The sequence below is a fragment of the Heptranchias perlo genome, chromosome 17 (assembly GCF_035084215.1).
Source record: "Heptranchias perlo isolate sHepPer1 chromosome 17, sHepPer1.hap1, whole genome shotgun sequence".
NCBI lineage: Eukaryota > Metazoa > Chordata > Chondrichthyes > Hexanchiformes > Hexanchidae > Heptranchias > Heptranchias perlo.
The window spans coordinates 22,591,849-22,610,384 of record NC_090341.1 but is presented as its reverse complement, the minus strand read 5'-3'; the positions used below and the strand labels follow the sequence as shown (position 1 = coordinate 22,610,384).

At 41.7% G+C, this 18,536-nt stretch overlaps 1 protein-coding gene across 2 annotated transcripts in view; it reads left to right on the top strand.

The window, feature by feature from the left end:
- Positions 1–18,248, top strand: part of LOC137334163 (constitutive coactivator of PPAR-gamma-like protein 1 homolog) — a 96,986-nt gene extending 78,738 nt beyond the window's left edge. For both annotated transcript variants that reach the window (XM_067998717.1, XM_067998716.1), the window contains exons 14-17: positions 323–506; positions 6,913–7,051; positions 10,529–10,631; positions 16,296–18,248. In XM_067998717.1, coding sequence (XP_067854818.1) covers positions 323–506; positions 6,913–7,051; positions 10,529–10,631; positions 16,296–16,643 — 774 coding nt within the window. In that variant the 3' untranslated portion in view covers positions 16,644–18,248. The remainder of the gene's footprint in view (positions 1–322; positions 507–6,912; positions 7,052–10,528; positions 10,632–16,295) is intronic.
- Positions 18,249–18,536: the final 288 nt, after the last annotated feature.

Below are 18,536 nucleotides of genomic sequence, written 5' to 3'. Positions count from 1 at the left end.
ATTTGCTGTCTGTTGGAAACATACCATATGCAACATAATATGACCACGCGGGTAGTAAAATACTGTTTTGAGTATAGATACCAAATGCAGATTTGAGAAGGTACCAAAATATTTGAGCTGTTTTTGGTTTGCATAACAAAGTAATGAGCTATTAAGCTATTATCTCATTAGTGTTATACTTTGTCGTTTGAATACCATTATTCCTACTTGCTTTATCTGCATTACAGATACTGTGGGGAACTCCGGCATAATACAAGCATTCCAGAATGAAAAGATATGTGTTCTACACTTTGAATATGTGCTATTTTGTGATTAATTGTAGGCTGAACAAGCTACGAAACTTGAGAAGATGCGTCAGAGTATTCTGGAAGGCTTAAACCTTTCCAGGCAAGCTCATCCTATTGCTTATCCTCCTTCAGCAGCCATGCATTTTTATCCAGCTGCAGTTTATCCACGGCCTGTTGGACCAATCATGACACACCACGGTAGAGGAAGAGGCTTGGGTGGTAAGGGACATTACTGTTTTGTCTATTCTGAAGCCTCAAATTTTGGCCAGCAATGACTTTGAGTGTGACCGTGACTTTTTAACTTGACATGTAGGAAGCTCTTTTTAGGTTTGAAATATCTGAATTTTGGTTCTGACTTGTCCAGTCAAATGATCAAAACCACCAGGTTAAATAGCTACCGTAGAAACATGAAGTCTCATAACATAAGTCTGAGATTTTAGAAATTCCTAATTTTTAAAAGAATCTCCATTTAATGTGCACCATTCCCTAGCTTAGAGGTTGGATAAGTTATAAGTTATCACTTCCACACAGCAAGCATACAAGTGAGGAGTCAGGGTGACTTTATCGTGGATCAGGATATTCCCTCGTGATTCAGCTGAGATTGGGGGCTTGCTGCATGTGGAACTGTAGCTACAGATTTGTTGCACCAACATCAGATTGTGCTACCTCCAACTCTCAACTTTTAAGCCCTCTCCCTAGTGGTGGTTATTAAAGCTATAATTAACTGTTCCAGTAGGTTGTTTTTCATGATAACTTTTGATTTATCAAGAGTCCATTTCCATTTGATGTACTCAGAGCCTGAAAACTTAAATGTTAAAGTAGCTATTGTTTATCTTATTTGAAATCTAGGTTTTAAATTTTGAACATTTTGACAGAGGAAACTCACCATGGAGTGTGTAGTTTAGAGTGAAACATGACTTCGAACCATAGAAATATACAGTACAGGAGGCATATTGTGGCTGTTCCAGCTCTTCGCGAGAGCAATCCAAAACTAATCCCTTTGTTCTGTGTTTTCCCCATAGTCTTGTATCCCCTCAGCTTTAGATATTTATCCAGTTTTCCCTTTAAAGATGCTATTGTCTCTGCCTAAACCAGTCGCTGTGGCAAAGCATCCATGCTCCAGCTTGTTCTGTTAATGTCATTGTCTTCTGTGGCCTACCTTAATGAGATTGACCGTTGCACCAAGACTGTTGATTAGTGCCCATCCTGAATTTAAATATTTGTAAAATGGCACATATTCTTTGCAACAGTAGACATCCATGAAACCTTCCATTGTAGACTGACTTTTATGTCTGTTCAGTTAATTCAGTGTGATCAAACTCATTGGAATGGAATCCTGGCCACCAGAGTGTCCAAGCTCACTTCATTTTGGTGCAGGCACATCTTGGGATTTAGCCCAGTGAAGCAATTTTTGCCTCCAAATCAGAGAATCCAGCATGAGCAGGGAACACCCCTGAAGATGCTTGGTTGCATGCTCTAAATCAGTTTATATGTCTTGAAGAAGGCTTGGGGATTACCACCAGATTCGATGTCCTCCAGCACATGTTACAAATTACTCAAATCCTTGGGGTTAGCTGTAGCTAATACTGGCTGAGTGACCGGGTATGTCTTGTCTCTGACTTGTACCCAGGTGGTTTAATCTCCACTGATTCAGTTCTTGGCACCATTTGAAGATGTATTTTAGCTTTTGAACTAGTATTGATCCAGATCATCAGGTCATAGTTGCATGTAACCATTGCACAACCCACAGACTACAAGCTTTCTTCTGGAAGTGATTAAGTAATGTATTGATCAAGGATATTTGTCCACCTCCTTTTCCTCCCAGAACTTACCGCACACTATGAAACATTTTTGGAAAAAGTTTTAGTTTTCCTATTATTTATTTTCATTGTGTAAGATAATAGAAATGTAAGAGAAGGGAGCCTCATGATAGTGAGTTACTGTTCTGCCCTATAGGTTTTGGTTTTGAATCCAGCCTAGTTTGGGGGGATTGAAGTTAATTGCTAGCTGTAAGGGTCTTATGTGAAATGATTTTGTGTAGGCTTAACTCAATTCCAAGTGTTGGCCCACAATGCAAAACTGCTTTTAATTGACTAGAAATTGTCAATTTCATTCAGATCACAAGTTTGACTGATGTAGGAATTAAAAAAGTTTGCATTGGTCCAGTAGAAATGGGATTTTCTGTATTGGGGTTAAGGCATGTTGGGGCAGATTATTTCACTCTTGCCTAACCTGTATAATATTTAAGATAGGAGTACTTAACGCTGAGGCTACATATAAAAAATGAAAAAGGATTATATTCACCAGCTCGTACTTTGAACACAAAATTTTACCTCTTCCAAAATAGCTTCAATTTTCAAGTAACTTTAAGGGTTTTCTTTTAGCTAGCAAAAACTTGCTCATTTGGGGATAATTGAAGCTGAGAAAAGAAGCACTTCATTACAATTTCTAGTCAATTAAAGGCAGTTTTGCATTGTGGACTAATACTTGGAACTGAGTTAAGCCTGCACAAAATCATTTCACCTAAGACCCTTACCTTGCATATAGAAGATTAAGGGGTGATCTAATTGAGGTGTATAAGATGATTAAAGGGCTTGATAGGGTAGATAGAGAGAAACTATTTCCTCTGGTGGGGGAGTCCAGAACAAGGGGACATAATCTTAAAATTAGAGCTAGGCTGTTCAGGGGTGATGTCAGGAAACACTTCTTCACAAAGGGTAGTGGAAATCTCTTCCTCCAAGAAGCTGTGGAGGCTAGGTCAATTGAAAATTTCAAGACTGAGATTGATAGATTTTTGTAAGGCAAGAGTGTTAAGGGTTAGGGAACCAAGGTGGGTTGATGGAGTTAAGATACAGATCAGCCATGATTTAATTGAAAGGCAGAACAGGGTCAAGGGACTAAATGGCCGACTCCTGTTCCTATACTTGACCAACTTTGACAAAAACTGTAAATAATGGCCTTGTATTTAATATTGCCATATTGCTAAATTAACTCCATGATGATAGATAACCACATGTTAATCCATTTTTAGGTATGGGCAGTGGAAGTGAGCAGCTCCATGTACTGTTAACTGTTCCAAGGATCAATGTAATGTTCTGTTGCAGTATATAAAAGTATACTTGGGTTGTGATAATATGTATATTTTAAGGCAACTGTTCAATTCATACTTTAAAAGTTGGCACAGCCTTTAATTTTCTATTTTTTTTTTATTCGTTCACGGGATGTGGGCATCGCTGGCAAGGCCAGCATTTATTGCCCATCCCTAATTGGCCTCGAGAAGGTGGTGGTGAGCCGCCTTCTTGAACCGCTGCAGTCCGTGTGGTGACTGTTCTCCCACAGTGCTGTTAGGAAGGGAGTTCCAGGATTTTGACCCAGCGACAATGAAGGAACGGCGATATATTTCCAAGTCGGGATGGTGTGTGACTTGGAGGGGAACGTGCAGGTGGTGTTCCCATGTGCCTTCTGCTCTTGTCCTTCTAGGTGGTAGAGGTCGCTGGTTTGGGAGGTGCTGTCGAAGAAGCCTTGGCGAGTTGCTGCAGTGCATCCTGTGGATGGTACACACTGCAGCCACAGTGCGCCGGTGGTGAAGGGAGTGAATGTTTAAGGTGGTGGATGGGGTGCCAATCAAGCGGGCTGCTTTATCTTGGATGGTGTCGAGCTTCGAGTGTTGTTGGAGCTGCACTCATCCAAGCAAGTGGAGAATATTCCATCACTCCTGACTTGTGCCTTGTAGATGGTGGAAAGGCTTTGTGGAGTCAAGAGGTGAGTCACTCGCCGCAGAATACCCAGCCTCTGACCTGCTCTCGTAGCCACAGTATTTATATGGCTGGTCCAGTTAAGTTTCTGGTCAATGGTGACCCCCAGGATGTTGATGGTGGAGGATTCGGCGATGGTAATGCCATTGAATGTCAAGGGGAGGTGGTTAGACTCTCTCTTGTTGGAGATGGTCATTGCCTGGCACTTGTCTGGCGCGAATGTTACTTGCCACTTATGAGCCCAAGCCTGGATGTTGTCCAGGTCTTGCTGCATGCGGGCTCGGACTGCTTCATTATTTGAGGGGTTGCGAATGGAACTGAACACTGTGCAGTCATCAGCAAACATCCCCATTTCTGACCTTATGATGGAGGGAAGGTCATTGATGAAGCAGCTGAAGATGGTTGGGCCTAGGACACTGCCCTGAGGAACTCGTGCAGCAATGTCCTGGGGCTGAGATGATTGGCCTCCAACAACCACTACCATCTTCCTTTATGCTAGGTATGACTCCAGCCACTGGAGAGTTTTTCCCCTGATTCCCATTGACTTCAATTTTACTAGGGCTCCTTGGTGCCACACTCGGTCAAATGCTGCCTTGATGTCAAGGGCAGTCACTCTCACCTCACCTCTGGAATTCAGCTCTTTTGTCCATGTTTGGACCAAGGCCGTAATGAGGTCTGGAGCCGAGTGGTCCTGGCGGAACCCAAATTGAGCATTGGTGAGCAGGTTATTGGTGAGTAAGTGCCGCTTGATAGCACTGTCGACGACACCTTCCATCACTTTGCTGATAATTGAGAGTAGACTGATGGGGCGATAATTGGCCGGATTGGATTTGTCCTGCTTTTTGTGGACAGGACATACCTGGGCAATTTTCCACATTGTCGGGTAGATGCCAGTGTTGTAGCTGTACTGGAACAGCTTGGCTAGAGGCGCAGCTCGTTCTGGAGCACAAGTCTTCAGCACTACAGCTGGGATGTTGTCAGGGCCCATAGCCTTTGCTGTATCCAGTGCACTCAGCCGTTTCTTGATATCACGTGGAGTGAATCGAATTGGCCGAAGACTGGCTTCCGTGATGGTGGGGATATCGGGAGGAGGCTGAGATGGATCATCCACTCGGCACTTCTGGCTGAAGATGGTTGCAAACACTTCAGCCTTGTCTTTTGCACTCACGTGCTGGACTCCGCCATCATTGAGGATGAGGATGTTTGCAAAGCCTCCTCCTCCCATTAGTTGTTTAATTGTCCACCACCATTCACGACTGGATGTGGCAGGACTGCAGAGCTTTGATCTGATCTGTTGGTTGTGGAATCGCTTAGCTCTGTCTATAGCATGTTGCTTCCGCTGTTTAGCATGCATGTAGTCCTGAATTGTAGCTTCACCAGGTTGGCACCTCATTTTTAGGTACGCCTGGTGCTGCTCCTGGCATGCTCTTCTACACTCCTCATTGAACCAGGGTTGATCCCCTGGCTTGTTGGTAATGGTAGAATGAGGAATATGCCGGGCCATGAGGTTACAGATTGTGCTGGAATACAATTCTGCTGCTGCTGATGGCCCACAGTGCCTCATGGATGCCCAGTTTTGAGCTGCTAGATCTGTTCTGAATCTAACCAATTTAGCATGGTGGTAGTGCCACACAACACGTTGGATGGTGTCCTCAGTGCGAAGACGGGACTTCATCTCCACGAGGACTGTGCGGTGGTCACCCCGACCAATACTGTCATGGACAGATGCATTTGTGACAGGTAGATTGGTGAGGACGAGGTCAAGTAAGTTTTTCCCTCGTGTTGGTTCGCTCACCACCTGCCGCAGGCCCAGTCTGGCAGCTATGTCCTTCAGGGCTCGGTCAGTAGTGGTGCTACCGAGCCACTCTTGGTGATGGACATTGAAGTGCTCCACCCAGAGTACATTTTGTGCCCTTGCTACCCTGAGTGCTTCCTCCAACTGGTGCTCAACATGGAGGAGGACTGATTCATCAGCTGAGGGAGGACGGTAGGTGGTAATCAGCAGGAGGTTTCCTTGCCCATGTTTGACCTGATGCCATGAGATTTCATGGGGTCCAGAGTCAATGTTGAGGACTCCCAGGGCCACTCCCTCCTGACTGTATATCACTGTACCGCCACCTCTGGTGGGTCTGTCCTGCCGGTGGGACAGGACATACCCAGGGATGGTGATGGAAGAGTCTGGGACGTTGGCTGAAAGGTATGATTCTGTGAGTGTGGCTATGTCAGGCTGTTGCTTGACTCGTCTGTGGGACAGCTCTCCCAATTTTGGCACAAGTCCCCAGATGTTATTAAGGAGGACCTTGCAGGGTCGACTGGGCTTGGTTTGCCGTTGTCGTGTCCAGTGCCTAGTGGTCCTTCCGGTTTTATTCTTATTATGACTTTTCGTAGCGAGATTTTACAACTGAGTGGCTTGCTCGGCCATTTCAGAGGGCAATTAAGAATCAACCACATTGCTGTGGGTCTGGAGTCACGTATGGGCCAGACCGTGTAAGGACGGCAGGTTTCCTTCCCTAAAGGACATTAGTGAACCAGGTGGGTTTTTACGACAGTCCGGTAGTTTCATGGCCATCATTACTGATACTAGTATTTTAATTCCATATTTTTATTTAATTAATTGATTTTAATTAATTAATTGAATTTAAATTCGCCAGCTGCCGTGGTGGGATTTGAACTCATGACTCTGGATTTTAGTCCAGGCCTCTGGATTACTAGTCCAGTAACATAACCACTATTTCTATATTTTGACCTCCATACAGTTTCTTATTTTCTCATTGACTAGTTATCAAAGGTTTGGCAATATAGTATTACACTATTCATCTTCATTTTAATTTACTAAAGAGTACTGAGTTTTTTTTCTTTCCCATTTGCAGGTGTCCAGCCAATGCCCTCTCAAGGAGGGAAACTGGAGATTGCAGGGACAGTTGTAGGCCAGTGGGCAGGGAGCAAGCGTGGACGGGGCAGAACCGCTTTTCCCCTGCAAGTTGTTTCTGTTGGAGGACCAGCTAGAGGGTACGTTGGCTACAATATATGTGTTAGAGCCCTCTTCATGTATCCAAGTTGCCAGCTAAGTTTGAATTCATGTCATTGTCACTAAAACAAAACTTTATTCCAGTTAGAATCACATGCCATTACTCTTCTGGCTTGAGAAAAAGCTTTTGTGTTTCATTTTACCCAAGAAGAAATATTTGTCTCTTGCAGCTAGTTATACTGACCCAAGACAATTTGTTATGGTTGTCATTCTCGCTGGAAGTATAATTACCAAATGTGTTGCTCAATAGAAAATGGCTACCGTTATTCGTTTTTGATAAAATGTTATAAAACATTTTTAATAAGCTAGAAATCTTTTTAAACAGCAAGAATAACTTGTAGTTAAAACAAAGTTGTTCAAAATTAAAAATCATGAGAATAATTACACAGCCTGAAAAAAATATACTAATTTGACTCTTGGGTCTGTAGGGTGGAATTTTTTTAGGTTCCATGCTATTAGCAAGGCCACACACGCAGCAGGCTGATGCAAAGGCTGCAGTTTTCTGCTCATTGTCAATGGGTGGAAAATCATAGGCATCTTCAATTTTCTGATAAGTTGCCGCTGCGTACAAGGCTTTGCCAATGGTATGGGACTTTGGAAAATTTTACCCATAGTATCTGTTGTCTGTCAATTGTTTTTTGTGTGCCCATCAGTTTCCTTACTCACTGCTTTAGATTTCCGTTTTTTTCCTACACAATTTGTGAACAGAAATAGAAAACAACCAATCCGATTGCATAAAGCCTTTCTACCCTTCCAAAAAAAAGTCTTCTCAATCACATTCTCTCAATCCCTGTGTCTGTTCCGCTGAATAAACAAAGTTTTAGAGACAACTGCAAGAAGTCTGAGCAACAAAGTGGTGACATTAGCTCAGCATAAATAACACAAACAGAACACAATGCTTTAAATTCCAAATGATCTGTTACCAACACCACAGGAGATGATTGTGGCTAATATCATACAAACAGTACTACCTCTGTGCTGAGATTTTCAAGCCTAAGCATAGATTTTCTGCCTAACTTTGCAAGATGTGTAACCTTTATTCTGAAGAATTTCTGCCATTTCCATTGAGAATTGCCCATATTTTGACCTGGTTATACAGAAAAAATTGAATCTGTTCTGGCGAGGAGTCACATTTTTAGTCGTCTAGATTGGATACTATTTCACCAGCCTATACTTATTTATTCTTTTTCACAACCTATTGAATAATCCAGACAAATCCCACCAAGGAAATCTTTGTCTACAAAGTCTGTCCCTTGATTCTGCTTGCATCCATGCTATTTTCCTCCTCATGGGTTTTTGTAAATATGGATGATTATAATCAGAAACTCTTGTATGAAGGGAATACTGCAATGAGTATTCTGAAGGACCTGTCACCTGGAAACCAATGATTCTCTGAAACCTACTTCAGTTTTGACACCTCTACAGCAGAGTCGGTTGTTAAAGTGCTAGTTTCGAACCGGTATAGGCCACTACATACTGTACCACCTCAGATGGGAAGGCCATTGCCATATAGGATACAGTGAGGGACACATCAACTGCAAAGCCGTGGCTCCTCTTGAACTGTGGATGGGCCAGGATTTGGATTATTGAGCAAGGCTGCTTGTGTAAATTTTGCAAAGAAATTAGCAGATTACATTGTAGTGTACATTGTAAAGCAGCATTTTGAGAGCTGTTCAAGTTTCACAGGTTTGTGCTAATTAGTAATTCTGTCGTAACTTCTCAGAGATTTAAGATGATAACAGCAGCCACCATTTTAGTCTTAATATGTTAGACGTTTTATAGAACCCTACTGTTCGGTCTGTTGGAGCATTTGTCATCAGACATTGTTCCTACCTAGGAACAATAGAAAAATGATCTGAAGAGGCTTTTTGGAGGTAGAAGGAAAGACAATTTTCTGATGAAACAAGCCAGATAATATTTGGGTTCCTCATCCCCTTTTTGTCATTTCTCTTCTGAAAGTAGTTACTCGCTGTGGTATAGTTACATGGGCATCAGCAGTCCTCCAAATACTTTGCTCAATTGGTCTTCATGTGTGAGCCTAGGCAGTGAATGTTGGTATACTGTTTGATTATGGAAGCAATCGGAGAGTGCTACCACGGAGCCAAAGTGGTCACCGTTCCAAATTATTTTCTGTTTGGTTGAAAAGTAAAAAAAAACAATCCTCCAGCATTGTCAGTAGATGTGTACAGTTGGTCATTATTACCTTGTTAAAAAGATCAATGGGGTAATTTTCATCTTTATTATTTGGCCGGTAAATTGGCATGGCGGACTGCCTGGCCATTATAGAAACTCCTCGATTTTCATTGCCAGTTTACTGCCCAAATGATGAAGATGAAAATTACCCCTAATGTATCCAGAAGTTAGAATTGGAGAGTTTGAAAACCTTGTTCAACCATGAAATTATAGGAAGTCCTACAGCACCCCAAGCAAAATCTGAGATAGGCGCCTCAGCCACTTATACTGGCAACTTTGTACATTCTGACTAAGATGATTTTTATGCTAGGATACAGATCAAGGTCTGAAGACTGACCCAACAGAGAGAACAATAGGGGCTGTATGAAACACCAATCAACAGACTAAGATGGTAATCTGCATTAAATTGGGAATGAAATAGCTACATTAAAAACAAGGGTGAGTTGGATCATAGGCTCGATGAAGTGTGGAGTGACAGAAATTATCCTATGCATGAACCAGGGAGCAATGCACCTTGAAGGCCTGCATTTGCAGTAGAGGGCTGACAACATTGTTGTTGCTACCCACTGGTGTCCTGACCACATGGAGAACCCATTCCTGCATGGCCTTGACTTGGGCAGCCCAAAAATAGAAACATTAGATAACTGGGGTCACCTCCCTTGTCCACCTCAATGACAACGGCAGTAGAAATATTCCAAGCTCACCTATGGTCTCACCTCATACCATTCCATGGGACGTGTATGAGCTGCCAGCCTAATTCATGTGGTACTTGAACCTGGAGCAGTTAAAGAAAATACAATATTCTTAGAAGAACATTCATCTTGACCACACGAATTTTCCCCAGCAATGAAGGTTGTGCCTCCCACTGAGTTTAAATTTTCCACTATAGAACTGATGTAAGGTAGGAGAATTGGCTTTGTAGAAGGAACTGAGATCATAAGTGCCTGGTCAACTTAAAAGGAGGAATGAGTGAACCTTTATTTCTGAGCTCCACATAGAGCCATGGATAAACATGTGGAACATAACATTCAGTGTGGTGTATCTTGCTTTTACAGGGACTACTAGGGGTGCTACAGTTTGACTATATAATGTACAGGTTTGCCAAGTTTGGATCTGGTAAATAGTTTTTTAATAGGCTTCAATTTATTAAAAAGTATGTAAGCAAGCATTTTTTAAAAATGTGCTTCTTGATACTGTCCCGTAGATATTGGTATGCTTTTTCAAAAGTTCATACAGCTGAGATAAATTGTGTTTCTCTTTTTAAGACGTGCAAGAGGAATCATCTCCAGCCCAGCTGCTAGTCGTTTCAGCAGAGGAGCTAAATACTACACTAAAAGTGCTGCTGTCTGGAATATCAGAAATCAGGGGGTGAGCCACAAGAGAATGATTGGGATGTTTTTATACCTCTCAGAAGTAGATTTAAAATGTACTGTTCTCGATGTATGATTTATTTGATATCACGTTGAATCTGGGCCCAAAATTTTGATGAGACTGTTGTATTTCTGGAAATGAGGCAGAGCAGGACTTCCACCTGTCATGATGCTGTGGCATTGACCCTGCTGTCAATTGCATGGTCAGATCACTTCAAATACTGAGAGGCTTGCATGCTATGTAAATCACCTTCAATACCTCAGAAACGCCAGGCAGCAGGAGAAATTGGAAAAATTAGAGGTGGGAGTTAGACCCAAGTGCGCCCTTGATGGTTGCCAGGCATGTGCGGGGGTGGAAAATACCTGGAGGAGAAGCAGATACCTGATGCAACAGCAGGATATTAAATGTGCTGATGCTGAAAAGGGCAATGCCAGTAGAGGAGGAAGCAGACAACCTAAGGAAGAAGGGTGGCATATTGAAGTGAAGAGCAGCATACTTCATGGAGTTTGTCCTGGAAGTTCTCTTAACAGAGATAGGAATAGTATGGGCTATTCAGAGTTAGGGGCCGAATACCCACCAAGCATGTAGTACACACTTTGTGGAAGGAGGTGACTGTGATAGTAAGTGCCCCTCCTTGACCCCCCCCCCCACCCCAGGATTTCTTTGCAATGCAAGAAGAAATTTACCTCATCAGACCAGCCAAGGTAAGCTACCGGTTTCCCCGATCCTTCCTTGCATTCTCTTTGTATATGTGACGCTCCTTCATTCAGTACCCTAATGGTACTCTAGGACTCTGATCCTTTCTCCCATTATTAGCACCTGCTGCCTACAAATGCACCTTCCCTCACAGTATGCCATGAATGAACAAGCCTTCTTAACTCGCAACACCTGTCCTTTGCTGCTTTCTTCCTCTCTCATAATCTTGTGTGTTAAACTGTTGTAATAAAATACTTCACTGCAGTATTCATGTATTGTCTTCTCTCTCACAGGAGAAGGTGGCCCATGACCATCAGGAATCTCAGGCCATGGGTGGTGTTACTGTACTTGCCACCTCATCAGAAAGAAGCCTTGGAAGCCATGCAGCTGAATCTGTTGGGGATGGAGATGTAATGGGGCTGGTTGTAGCTGGAAGTTAGTATGGACCAAGTGAAGCTTGCCGGTTTAATGGTTTGGAAGTACAAAGACTCTAGCAAGAAATGTGATCGGTACCTTTAAAAGCTACAGAGGAGCTATCATGGTATCTACACAGCATTGTAACATTTTTTATTTAGATACACCAAAGCAAGATACCACTGAGGAAGAGAAAGAGGCAAGCAGCTTTCCATCTCTACCCTACCAGCCACCTCCTCACCCAAGCTGTTATTCAACCTTCCTCTCACTCACCAGCCCAGAGAAATCCACCAGGGAAAGGGGCTTTTGATGGTTCTAATGAGGGTTTTTAACTGGGCGAGGCATAACACAGGCAGGTGCCAGAGAGTCCAAGGTGAAAGTGGGATCTGAGTGGAGTGTGGAAGATCTACAGAGGTCTGCCCATGGCTATAGAGCCTGCAGACTCAATTCTCTGGCATCCTACTCTGAGAAGAAAGATGCTGCATGAGCATCACACTCACATGGAGGCACTGAGGCCCATTTTGGAGGACCTAGGACTAATGGCATGGGTCATCCTCAGTGTGAAAGATTCAACATAGTGCAGTGCTACCTGGTGCATGTGGCAGCATTAAGAACATCTGCACCCGCTACCTCTGACAGAGAGGCCTCCAGGTCAGTCAGTGCATCCTACGTGGATGCTTTGACTACTGGCCGTCAGACCTTGGCGGACCATTTGGAGAGACTGCTAGCAACCAGCTTTCAAGAGCTTTGGGATGTCATCTCTCAGGGTCTCTAGGATCTAAGTGATATCATCAAGTCTGCTTGATCAATGAGCTCTCAGATCCAGGACCCAACTCAAGTGGCATGGCTAGAATCGGCCTTCATGATGCCATCCTCTTTCCTGATGACAGCTCATTTTGGTAATGGGATACAGGGCCAGGCTGCCCGTATACCTGGAGTGGTGACACAGCCTGCTGAAGGGTCCTCCTGAGTTCACAAGCCCTGTGATGGGACCACCTCGGTCCCAAGAAGCACGATACTACAGCCCAGTGCCATTGGCATCCCTGGCTCTTGGGTAACATCTAGTACCAGGATAGCTTTAAAAACAGCACAGAGGGGCACTGGGGTAGGCACAGTGGCAGAAAAGCACCTTTTGTAAATATAAATATATATATATGCAGAATAAAAACACTTTGTGATATGAAGTCCACTGTTCTGTGTGATGTCTGTTTTTTGTGTTTGAGAGGATGTTTGAAGGTTCATTTGCAAAAGAACACACAGTTCCTTTTATGTCTCCTTAAGCAGCCCTCTTCTGAGACATTCTCAGGAGAGCAATTTGGTCTGTAGACTCTAGTGTCATGGTACCTTTTAGTTGGCTGGGACACCAGGGAGCTGTCCTGCTTCTCTTCGATTAGTGCCATGGGATCTTTTACATCTATCTGAGAGGGCAGACAGATCAGTCTGAGTGAACCCATTGTAAAGGCTCCATGACAGAAGGGGAAAGGAACTGCTGAAAGGCAGCTTGCAGAATCCTTTCATCCAGTCAAAGTTGATATTTCAGGCCAAGTTTGTGGATAGTCAAAGCTTATGAACTTGAACACTTTCTGGTTTGTCAAGTCCTGCATGTAACTTATCCCTCTTCTCAGCTTAAGTTGGGTACAATTCTGAATAATTGGTAGATTTTTTGGAACAGCAGGTTTTGCCTTCATTGTCCTATCATTTGCATACATACACCACTTGAGGACTGGTGCATCTTCTGCCAGCACCCAGTCCCACCTGAATTTAGCATTTATTTTAGAATGGGTGTAACGCTAGCCAATCTGGCATGCCCCAAATTCTGCTCCACTACACCTCTTTTCCCCCCCCACCCCCTCCAAAATTACAGAATTCCAGGCTTTTTGATATACTTTGTTTCTTCATCTTTCAATATCCTCTGTGTGGCACAGGTATAACCCCAGGTTACCATCTGGGAAAAGCAGTATCGACTTACTTTCTCCTAAGACATTATGGAATGTCCTGGTGTCATGGCACAATTGTCAGCATCCAGATGACTTCCCTTTTCAAGATATCCTGGGTTGCTTTTCACTTTGTCAGCCATGTGTTTACTTCCCTGGTCATTTTTTAATGAAAACAAGTTCAGCTATGAGCACCTTAAATCCAAGAATCATCCTTGTTCTTTTCTGAAACCTTCCTTTTAAAGCAGGGTTTCCAAAACTGAACATAACATTCCAAAGCTGATCTGCCCAAGGTTAGAATAGCATGTTTTGACTTGCAATGAATTGCCCTTGAAATACATCATACTGCTGTATTAGCCTGGTTCATGATAATTTTGCACCGACTGTTTTAGCAACTTAAAAGCAAATAATCAATATCACACCCCAAGCCTTACCATAGTTCACCTTTGCATACATGTCAAGACACCAGCAGAACCTTGAGACTATTTCTAGGATGGTTTCTGTGTTGTAAACACATGTGGAGTTGATGCACTCCTTTACAGGCCAATGCATGATCCTTTATAAGCGCTCTTTCGGGTGCTATGCAATGCATCCAGGAAATAACGAACTAGGTGCTGAGAAAACGCTCTACCATTCTGGGCGCATTGCCCCAATCACCCAAAAGTGACGCCATCCCTCAAAACCCTACTTATGCAGTAAGGGACTGGAGGGGAGATCAAAGATGCTCCATTTTAGTTACTGACCAATGGCAAAGCATCACAACACATGCTTGGATCAGTGAAATTACACCAGGGCAGCCTTCAACATTTCTAGCTAGAATTCCTACGGTTGAAGTAAATCATTCAATAAAAGTTGATAAACTTCATTGGTAATGTCTTCTGAATGGGGTGAATTTTGAAAAAAAATGATTTACGTTAATTTAAAAATAGGTTTGCAGATCGTTCCTTGTCTCGTTATAAAATGCCTTTGGATTGAAAAATTACAAATGTCACTTTTATTTAAAAAGTTAGGGAGGAAGAAATCAGGTAACTACAGACCTGTCAGTTTAACATCAATTGTGGGAAAGTTACTGGAATTTATCAAGAGACAGAGTGACTGAGCACTTGGACAAGTATCATCTGACCAAAGAGTGTCAGCATGGATTTGTGAAGGGTTGGTCATATCTGACTAATCTAGTTGAAATTTTTAAGGCGGTAACTAGCATGGTTGATAGGGGAGTGTCCGTGGATGTTATGTATATGGACTTCCAGAAGGCACTTGATAAGGTTCTGTACAAGAGATTATTAGCAAAAATGAGAGTGCACGGAATTGAAAGTGACATTGTGATATGGGTCAGTAATTGACTGGGAGGCAGGAGACAGAGCAGGGATAATAGATTTATTCTCTGATTGCCAGGATGTGACAAGTGGTGTTCCCCAGGGATCTGTACTGGGGCCTCAGCTTTTCACCATATATATTAATGACTTGGATGAAGGAATATAGAGAGTTTTATATCCCAGCTTGCAGATGACACTAAGATGGGAAGCACAGTAAGTTGTGTGAATCGGAGCAGGAAATTACAAAGACAAATCAGAATATTTTCTTAACAGTGAGAGACTAGGAGATGTGAAGGAGTAAAGTGATGTAGGTGTCCATGTACATAAATCACAAAGTTAGTGCATGGGTACAGAAAGGCCAATGGAATGTTGGGCTTTATCTCAAAGGGATTGGAATACAAAAGTGAGGATGTGATACTTCAGTTATACAGAGCTTTGGTCAGACCCCATCTGGTGTATTGCTTTCAGTTTTGGGCACCGAACCTCATGAAAGATATATTGGCCTTGGAAGGGAGTACAGCGCAGATTCACCAGAATGATAGCAGTGCTTAAAGGGTTCCCTTGAGTTTAGAAGGTTGATGGGTGATCTAATCGAGTTTCTTAAAACGATAAAGGGATTAAATAGGGTAAATACAGAAAATCTATTTCCTCTGGTGGGGGAATCCAGAACATAGTAAAATTAGAGCGAGGACATAGTAAAATTAGAGCTAGGCCATTTAGGAGTGAAATCAGGAAGCACTTTACACACAGGGGAATGGAAATCTGGAATTTGCTTCCCCAAAAAGCTGTTGATGTTGGATCAATCAGAATGTCCAAGACTGAGATCAATAGATTTTTGTTCGGTAGGGGTATCAAGGGATATGGAACAAAGGTGGGTAAATGGCGTTGAGGTACCGATCAGCCATGATCTAATTAAATGGTGGAACAGGCTCGAAGGTCTGAATGGCCTAGTCCTGTTCCTATGTTCCTAAAATTAGTATGACAGAGGTAAATCTCACAACTTCTGGACATCTAAACCTGTGTAAAAGTTTTGATCTCAGTATTTTGATGGTAAAAGTTGATCAAGTTCCACATCTGCAAATAACACTTGGAAATGTTGTAATTGAGTTGATTAAATAGCTACAAACACATGAGAACATATTCCATTACTTTACATAGGTCCGTGGAACATTATAATATAGCCCATAGATCCATTTTTAAGGCCAGTAAAAGTATTGATCTGTTAGAATATCTCACTAAGCAGCAAGTGTTTATCTTTTTAAGTGTGTGCTTATTAATGTGTTTTTTTCTGTTTGTGACAGGGTCAACCAGCTTATGCTGCTTCAGCGGAAGAAGTTGCTCAAGAATTGAAGGGGTCTGGGGATTCAGGAGACCATGATTCAGAAGAGCACGATAAGTCTCAGTCAGGCCTTGCAGCAGACTCTTCAGATAGCTCTCCTGCTGAAAATGGAGTTTCAGATGAAAGTAAACCTGTTTCCCAGCTAAATGGGAACAAAGGAGACATCAGGGCTTCCAACCAAACTGAAAGTGCCTTGAATAATGACTCTAAAATGTGCAATACAACTCCTCACTTAAATGCACTAACTACAGATGGCAGTTGCAATAGAGATGAAAATCTTGATACTGCTGTCTTGAAAAAGGAAGAGTAATCTGTTTTTTTTTTGTTTTTTGTTGAGGGGGTGAAGGATGTTTGGAAGGTTACAGAATAGGAATATTTGAAAAGGAAGGCCTACAGTTGCATACATTATTTTCTTCTCCATAGAGAAACAAGGACATTGGAAATTCGGATCCCTCTTTGATGTCAGCTGTTTAACAAGCAATGTTTTCTAGCCAGTTGCAGTTGAATGCTACCAAATGGAATGAAGAGCATTTGACTCCCACATTTGAAATGGTATTACAAGACATTCAAACTGGTTATGACAATTTACATTTTCTTTTTCATAAGGTAAAGCAAATATGGCTTTAATTTGGCAGTCTTTAATACATAGGTTAAAATACAGTACAGTACTTGGCACCATAACTTTGCCATCTTAATTAATTTTATGTGTTGTGTCAGTTGCTTATTTTAAAATTAAATTTCATAAGCCTGCAAAAGGCACAGAACCACAAAAAATTCTATTACTTCAGTGTCATTAGTTTTGAGGTGGTTATGTCAGCAAAAGATTTTTAAAAATAAAATAATTCAATGTTAAGTTACTAGAAAGTAATATCGCAGCTTCAGTTTTGGCAATCTTTAAGAAAAAGCAGATATGTGTAAGAAGCAAATTACATGTCAAGAAACAACTGAAAACATTCATTGAAGATGCAGATGACCTTTTAAAAAATAGTTATGAAACATCACCATATAATTGATACGTTTTGTGAATATGACAGCTCTTACCATGCATCCGTGAATCAATGAAATCAGTGGTTTTTGAATCAGATGTAGACATTAGTACTACTTCGGCTGAACTTCTGCATGGTTCATAATTTTTGAAGTGTGTAGTTAATATTATGCATGTTATCGTCCTCTTTCTTCCATCCTACAAGTACTGTGCCCATTTGCAAATTTTAAAACAGTTAGTCATAGTCCTATAAAAAAATGTTAAAATATGTTTAGTCATTAACTGATCTTGCTCTAACCTTAAATTTTGTGGTTATTGACCTCTGTTGCATTTATTCTAAAACCTACAAAAATTATCTAGCCACTCTGAATGATTAATGTTAACCCTGGTGTACTCATCGCTACTGTATTCATATTGTTCTCTGTTGCTGTTTTATGCATTTGTATTAGCAAAGTGATCTTTCTACAAAATTCTTGAAAAGCTTCAATCTTCAAAAAAAAATTACCCCCTTACGTAGCAGATAATTCAGCAAATTGCTCATTTTTAACTTTCCCATCAAGAGTTTAGTATAAGCAAGTAAACCTGTATCGTTTCGCTGTTTTTGTTAGTGTTTCAAACCTGATGTACTTGGAATCAGAATCCTTACTTTATTATTATTTCATATAATTTTCCTGATGCTCTTCATCACATTAGTGAACAGAAATAAAATGTAATCCCCCCACCCCCCCTTCCCCAAAACCCCTGCCCGCAACAGCTACATAGTACCTTTTCTGTAAGTTGAAAGGAGTTCTACCTACATATGGATTGTGCAAGAATGAACTACTGTTGGGTTTGCTCGGTTGTTGATGGATTATGGTGTGGTGTAATACTGGAAGGCTATTGAATGCAACTTACAATGCTTAATAAAAATCTTTATTCTTTTAGTATAAACTATTGGTTGTTCTTTTTTTCCTTTTGGGTTTAACAAGTCAATTTGAGCATGTAATTTTGTCCATTGACCAACTGAACTGTCTTAAATTTTGCTGGAAAGTTGGGAGTATTTCAGTCTCTTTCATGTTGCTGATAATTATACAGAAATTGAGGTTTAGCAATTTCATACACTACTTGCTAGCAGTTTTACATCTCATAACAGAACAAAAGTAATTAATAGCATTGATCAAATTTGTGCTAATGCCCATTTTCATTTGTCTTGTTTTGAAATGATCTGATAAAAGTGTT